We start from the raw sequence: 7,455 nt of genomic DNA on the forward strand, positions 1-7,455 counted from the left end.
CATATCCTGCTCGCCCTTCACTGAGTGCTGCACGGTTTTGCTACAGCCGAGGGCTCAAGGACGCGAACGTAAACGCCAGGCGGGTGATGCGACACCGCAGAGCAGGGCCGGCGTGTGGCTGACGAGCCCCGGGAGGCGGCGACAACAGCGCCTGAGCCTCTGCTCTGTCCCGGGGGTGAGCCAGGCCCTCGAGGCCACGAAGGGGTGAATCAACAATGATCCAGCAAATACGGTGACAGCGGCATTGCTTTTAGGAACACGCTGGGGCCAGGTAGCCTGTGGCTTCTCGGAAAGACCACTGTCCCACAGAACGTAGTCATTTCCTCATAAACCCACCTGGGCCCAGCCAGGGGTGCAGGAGGTGAGGAGCGGGGACAGATATTACGGCAGGGAAGCAACAGAGTCATTGCCCAGATGTGGAACCACCTGAATTAGGACCGAGAGAAGTCAGATCCCTGCTCGCCTGGGCTCTCTGGAACCTGACCCACCCACCGAGGCCTCCCCCCGACCTGCCTCAGGCCAACCTTGTCTGCTGTCCACCGTCATCGTCATCCCTTCACGCGGGTTCTCCTGGCACCAGACCTGGGGGCGGGCATCCGCTTGGCCTTCCTGGCAGCCCTGCCGGGGCAGGTTTCAAAGATAGCAGTTGCAGCCCTCACCCTCTGGCCGTGGGCGCTGGGAGGGGCGGCACAGACGGCCCCCACACGCAGGTTCAGCCCCATGAGCCACCTGAGGAGAGGAGAGCGTTCAGGGACCCCGCTGTGCTGAGCCTTCCCGGGGGACGCGAGGAGGTCCTTGGGAACTGGCGGGCAGTGGAGCCTGGTGGGCGAGGGCAGACTCTGGAGGGAAGCCCGGCTCAGCCCCTCACCAATTAGGGGACTCCGAATGAGTCACTTCAATTCTCAGATCCCTTCTCTGTAAAAAGGGGATAGTAATAGTAATAAATAGTGACAGAGAGCTCAGGGTGCTCCAGACACTGTTCAAATCAATCTATATATGCGAGCTGACAGTGTCATCCTCACGAAGAAGCCCCATGAGGTGGACACGGTTCCTTCCATCCCCTTTACGGATGAGGGAATGGTGCAGAGAAGGCAGGGGGCCCCAAGTTAGTCGCAGAGCAGGATTGCAGCCCAGCTCTGCTGGACTCCAGGGTTCTTGGTGCTTTCTTATGAAATTAATGAAGTGCCCACAAATATTTATTAGGTCCCACCCCACTAGGCTGTGAGGATTGCATTCCCACGTGATGGGTGAGGGAATCCAGGCCCAGAGAAGTCCACCCCAAGCCCCATGCCCTTCTGGCTCCCTCAGGAACGGCAGCTGGCTCTGGCAGGACCCTCCCCTCCGAAGATGCTCAGCGGGCGCAGCCATGTGCCCTGGGGAGAGGGTGGGGCTTGACTGAGAGCAGCTGGTGGGTCCCCAGCTGGGGGGGCCCGCTGAAGGCGCCTACCTGTGCAGCGGGAGCAGCTGACAATCACAGTGGAAGGGATTGCCGCTGAGGTCGATAAGCTCCAGCTGGCTGAGATGGGCCAGGGCAGGCATGGCCTGCAGCTGGTTCTTCTGCAGGTGCAGACTCTGCAGCCAGGGCCCCAGGCCCAAAAAGGCCCTGGGAGAAATCTGCGAGGAGATGCCAAGCCTTGGTGTGAGCTCCTGCCAGGCCCGTCTCACCCCTAGGCCTGGGAGGTAGCCCCATGCTCCCCCAGCAGAAGGGAAGTGGAGATCCCAAGGTGGCCCCCCAAGAAAGGGCAGTGCGGACCCTGGTTGGTCTGATCCCAAAGCGCCTGCCCTTTGCACGTCACCTGGATGCCCAGCTCATGGTTCTTTCTGCTCTGCCCGAACACGCCCCCATAACGGCAGATCCCCTTGGTGGCTCCAGCCCTGCCCTCAAAGTGCACAAGAACCCCATGGACCCACTTCCTCGTTCCTCCGGGCTCTGGCAGCACCCTCCCTGGATGGCCTCTCTGTGTGGCACCGGAGTCCACCTGATCTGTCCCCACACCTGAGCTCCCTGGGGGCAGGCATAGGGTCTGGCCTATCCCAGGGGCACCCGGCCCAGCCTCAGGCCTAACTGCAGGGGCAGCGGTGCCTGCCCAGTGAGTGCCTGCTGCATGGGGCTCACGCTGCCTCCCCCACCCTACACTCCAGCCCCGCACCTGCTCCAGGCCACTGCTGTTCAGGAAGAGGTGCCGCAGTGAGTGGCCCACGGGCCGGAAGGCCCCGTCTGGCAGGGTTTGGAGCGGGTTCCCCGAGAGCTGCAGCTCCAGGAGGGCAGGCAGCCCCTCCAAGGCCCCAGTGGGCACCCCTTGCAGCTGGTTCCTGTCCAGGTGCAGCTTCTCCAGCTCGGGCGCTGGGCCTATTGCCCCAGGGGACACTTGGGTGATGCGGTTGCCGCTCAGGTAGAGCCAGCGCAGGGCTGGCAGGCCTGCCAGGTCCCCAGGCCCCAGGCGGTCCACGGCGTTGTTCTGCAGGTGCAGGGAGAAGAGGCTGGGCAGGGCGCGCAGGGCGGCCCCGGGCACGTGCCGGAAGCGGTTGCGCTCCAGGTACAGGTAGCCGAGGCGGGAGGCCCCCTCCAGGGCAGCGGCGCGGAGGCCGGCGAGCTGGTTGTCCGAGAGGTAGAGGTAGAGGAGGCTGCCCAGCCCGGCCAGGGCGCCCGCCTCCAGCTCCGTGAGGCCGCAGTGCTGCAGGTGCAGCGACACCAGCTGGCCCAGGCCCGGGAAGGCGGCTCGCGGCACCGACGGGAAGTGGTTGCGCCTCAGGTCCAGGAGCCGGGTGTCGCCGGGGAAGCCGCGGGGCACGGCCCGCAGGCCCCGGCCCTCGCAGCCGCTGTGCCGGGACTCGGAGGCGCACACGCAGGCCGGCGGGCAGGGCCGGGCTGCCCCGTCCGCCTCGTCGGGGGCGGCAGGGGGGGCGCGGGGCCGCGCGGCCGCCCGCCACTCCTCCTCCTCCGCCGCCGCCGCCCCGTCTGCGGGGCAGCGCAGGTCGGCGGGCCTCAGGGCGCCCAGGGCCTCGCCTCCGAGGCGCCGCGGGCCCCCGCACGTGCCGTCCGAGCGCACGCGCGCGCGCGCCAGCCACTCGAGCAGCGGCCGGGCCTCGCAGCCGCACCACAGAGGGTTGCCCTGCAGCCGCAGCCGGCGCAGCCGCCCGGGGCCCTGCAGCGGGGGCAGGGCGGCCAGCTGGTTCCCGCGGAGGTCCAGGGTGTGCAGGCGGGGGCAGCGCGCGAAGGCCCTGGCGTCCAGCGCCTGCAGGGCGCCGTGGTCCAGCAGCAGCTCCCGGAGGCCCGGCAGCGCCAGCCCGTCCTCCTCGCCCACGTAGGTGAAGGGGTTGTGGCCCAGCTCGAGGCGCGCCAGGACGCGGGCCTGGGACAGGGCCGGCCCCGGCAGGGCCTGCAGCTCGTTGTGGTGCAGGCTGAGCCGGCGCAGGGCGGGCAGGCCGGCCAGGGCCTCGGGGGCCAGCACGCTGAGCGCGTTGTGGGCCAGCTGCAGCCAGCGCGCGCGCGCCAGCCCCTGGAAGGCCATGGCGGGCAGGTAGACCAGGGCGTTGTGGGCCAGGTTCAGCGTGGCCAGCGCCCCCAGCGCCCCGAACGTGCCCGGCCGCAGCTCCTCCAGCACGTTCCCCTCCAGCTCCAGCCGCTGCAGCGAGCCCAGCCCATCCAGGGCCTCCTGGGGCAGCGAGCTCAGGCGGTTGGAGGCCAGGTTGAGGAGGAGCAGGCGGCCTAGGCCGCGGAAGGCGCCCTCGGCCACCAGCTCCACCTGGCAGTGCCGCAGGTCCAGATGCGTCAGATAAGGCAGATCCTGGAAGGCCGCTGGGGGGATCACCTTCAGCGTGTTGCCTTGGAGGTCCAGCCGCTGGGTCAGCTGAGCGGGGAGAGGCAGGGGGAGGCCGGAAAGCGTGAGGACTACAGCCTTTGCACGCGCTGTTCCCTCAGCTGGACGCTCCTCCCCCTCACCTTTTCCTCATTCTCTTCCTCCTGCTCCCCGACACCTCCTCCAGGAAGCCTTCCCCCCTAGCCACCTGGGCACTTTTCACATCGAACTGTCGCTGCCTGTTTACTTTCTCTCTTCTCTCCTAGCCCTTGACTCCACAGAGCAGAGACCGTATCTTATTCCAGTACATCCCCTGTTCTCTCTGGTTCTCTCCCACAGGGTTTGTAATTAATTCCGTATTTTTTTAAGATTTTTTATTTATTTATCAGAGAGAGAGCACAAGCACGGGGAGGGGCAGAGGAAGAAGCAGGCTCTGTGCTGAGCAGGGAGCCCGATGTGGGGCTCGATCCCAGGACCCTGGGATCACGACCTGAGCCGAAGGCAGACGACGCTTCACCGACTGAGCCACCCAGGCATCCCAATTCGATATTTATCTTATAGGTCACCTACTTGTTCCAATCACATAGAATTTTAAATAGATTCTCTCCCTAGTGGTGGTTGTTATTCCCATTTTACAGATGTGAAGACTGAGGCTCAGAGAGGAAAGGTGACATGCCAAGGTCTCCCAGCCAGGCAGTGGCAGATCCCCTGGTGCCAACCCAGGCTCCTCCTGCCGTCCTCCCTGCCCCCCTCACCCTGCTGACCTCAGGGATGGCGTCTGGCACCTCCGTGAGGTTCTGGTGCCGACAGGCCACGTGCCGCCCGGGACTGTCGCAAATGCACGTCTGTGGGCAGCGTTGGGCAGCTGTATGCCAAGCCGGGCCCAGTGGCAGCAGCAGAAGAAGCAGCAGCACCAAGGAGACTCTCCGGGGCCTGGGAGAGGGAGGAATGGTCTGTTGTTCACAGGGGCAAGGGTCCCACGCTGTCCACTCACCGAGCCCAGCTCCTGTTTCCGGAGCCCCTGAGATGTCTTCCTTCTTTGGCCCCAGGGAAGGCGTCATTGCTCTGAGCCTCACAACGCTCCATGCAGCAAAGCTTCTATTGTTAGCCTTAACACTGGGGGAAACTGAGGCTCAGAAAGGCGACCTGGCAAGTCTCCTCGACCGCCTGCCCCTCGGCTCAGGGAGGGCTTGCTGAATGCAAGGATGACCTGAGGGCTCAGCGGGTGTGCCCAGGCTGTGATGAGGCTCCTGGGTCCAGGGGGAGGCCTGGACCTCCCAGCGTGAGGGTGGCAGAGACAGAAGCAGCCCGTCCCCAGATGTGGTGGCAGGGAGCAGAGTGGCACCTGCTGTAGGAAGACGGCCTGCAGCCAGAGGGGCACCCAGGCCGGGCCTGAGTGTGTCAGGCCAGGTTCGGGGGACCAGGTGTTACGGGGTCCGAGGGGCTCGAGGAGCCTTACTGGCTGGTCAGAGCCATGCTGGCAGGTGAGCAGGAGGCTTAGGCCTGTCGTCCATCTGATGCCACCCCACCAGCCCGGAACGGGACGGCTGAGGGGACGGGCCCGGGCTCTGCTTTGGGCGGCTCCATCCCCTTCCCCGTCCATCTTCCCCCAGCGTATCCATCCATCAGCCAGTGGGACCCCTTCACCTCACAACCGCAACCGCTGCCTGTTGCCTCTTAGGGGTGACTGCTGGCTCCCCCACACTCTGCTCACCACCACCAACCGAAGGCAACCTTCCAAGGTATTCCAAGATACAGACGGGCTCTAACACCGCCAACTTGAAGCCCTCCAGCATCTCCCCACTGCCTGACTCCTGATCCCACCTGGAATGTGCTCCGACTCTCCAGGGTCACCCTTGGCTCCCAGACCAGAAACACACACGACAGAGTTTCCTCCTCGCCGCCCGTGACTCCTGAGTCCCCCGGCTCTTCCTGCTGTTCTCAGCCCGCATCTCGGCCTCCGGGCAGCCCGTGCCAGGCCCTGGGCTGGGCCCCCACCCTCAGCCTCCTCACTGCTCCTCGCCGTCTATTGTTCAGTCTCCTTGAGGTCTCGTCCCCTTGAAGGCCGGGGCTGCTGGCATCCTCCCGAGGCTCAGGGTGGACCGGGGAAGGGGGGCCCGTGGGGACAGATCCCTCAGGGACAAGCGTCCAGGGTTGAGGCCTGCTGAGGTTGAGGACACGCCCACGGCGGCTCGCTGGAGCATCCACCCTGCCATTCACCACCTTCCTCAGAAACCACTTCGGGGACAGCCTTGGAGAATCTCTCCCCCAACAGATCCCAGAGCCCCTGTCCCCCAACCCGTCAGAGGCCCAGAGAGGGCCAGGGGCTTGCCTGCAGCCCCTCGGCTTCTGTAGGCCCCCCCTGGTACCCTCCCAGGGCCCACACACTCACCCCTCCATGCCGCCTCGCCTCACACTGCCAGTCCAGCCTGGATGCGGCGGGAGCCCCCCTGTCGGGCCCGCAGGCCTGGCAGCCGGGACGGGGCTGAATGGGAGGCATTGTGGGCAGCCCAGCCCGAGGCTGAGGTGAAGGAGGGGCGGGCAGGGGCGGGAGAGTGGCTGGAGTTACAGGGCCTCCTGCCCGGCGCCGGCTCAGGGCTCAGGATCGCGGGCCAGGCCTGAGAGCCCAACCTGGACAGCTGGGTCCCAGGCCGGCTGGCAGGGAGGGGCATCTCGGGGCCAGCCTGTGGGTCCCAGACCTGCGCTCCCTCCCAGCTGTGGGCTGTCGGGCAGTATTAGTAACTAGCTCACGGGGTTGCTGTGGGGGCCCAGGAAGGCACCTGGAACATAGTAGGTGCTCGAGAATGGTTCACTGTGTCCTGTTTATTAGACATTTACGTACATTGTTTAACACTGTACAGATGATATTCTGCAATTTTTTTTATTTTTATTTTTTTTAAGGCTTTATTTATTTGTCAGAGAGAGAAAAGAGAAAGCAAGCACAAGCAGGGGGAGCTGCAGGCAGAGGGAGAGGGGGAAGCACGCTCCCTGCTGAGCAGGGAGCCCGATGCGGGGCTCGATCCTAGGACCCTGGGACCATGACCTAAGCCGAAGGCAGACGCTTAACAACTGAGCCACCCAGGCGCCCCTGCAATTTTTTTTTCCACTCAACATCAAATTATCGAGTGATCCTGGCTGATTCTTCTTAGTCATGTTCATTTTAACGGCTGTGTAATATTCCATTGTGTACAGGTGGCAACTCTACTTATCCATTAATCTTGGAGATTTTGGTTGCCTCTTTTTTTTTTTGCTTCCAAAATTTTATTACAAATAATATTGCAAAACAACATCCAAATACTTATCTTCCTGGGCACATGTGCATTTAGTAAAAAATGCAACAGGGGCACCTGGGTGGGTCAGTCAGTTAAACCTCTGACTCTTAGCTCAGGTCTTGATCTCAGGGTCGTGAGTTCAAGCCCTGCCTTGGGCTCCACACTGGGCATGGAGCCTACTTAAACAAAACAAAACAAAAAAAATTTTTTTTAATGCAACAGTTCATGTAAACCATAGCAAACTTCTATACATCCTGTGATTGTTCAGATCCATGTTGCTGGTGGATTTGCATCTGTTGTTATTCAGTTTGCGTGGATCTTTTTTTTTTTAAACCAGAAATAGTGCCGGACCACAGGCTTGTGCTTTATTTCACTCAGCAATT

General features: G+C 63.0%; 1 protein-coding gene across 1 annotated transcript in view; it reads right to left on the bottom strand.

Moving 5' to 3' along the window:
* CHADL (chondroadherin like) overlaps positions 1–6,273 on the bottom strand; it is a 10,739-nt gene extending 4,466 nt beyond the window's left edge. The window contains exons 1-5 of the mRNA XM_032416627.1: positions 6,193–6,273; positions 4,565–4,733; positions 2,151–3,851; positions 1,448–1,614; positions 525–729 (exon numbers count right to left, since the gene is read on the bottom strand). Coding sequence (XP_032272518.1) covers positions 549–729; positions 1,448–1,614; positions 2,151–3,851; positions 4,565–4,733; positions 6,193–6,200 — 2,226 coding nt within the window. The 5' untranslated portion in view covers positions 6,201–6,273 and the 3' untranslated portion in view covers positions 525–548. The remainder of the gene's footprint in view (positions 1–524; positions 730–1,447; positions 1,615–2,150; positions 3,852–4,564; positions 4,734–6,192) is intronic.
* Between the last annotated feature and the right edge of the window lie 1,182 nt (positions 6,274–7,455).

This window comes from Phoca vitulina, unplaced genomic scaffold (genome assembly GCF_004348235.1).
Source record: "Phoca vitulina isolate PV1807 unplaced genomic scaffold, GSC_HSeal_1.0 scaffold19, whole genome shotgun sequence".
NCBI classification, from domain to species: domain Eukaryota; kingdom Metazoa; phylum Chordata; class Mammalia; order Carnivora; family Phocidae; genus Phoca; species Phoca vitulina.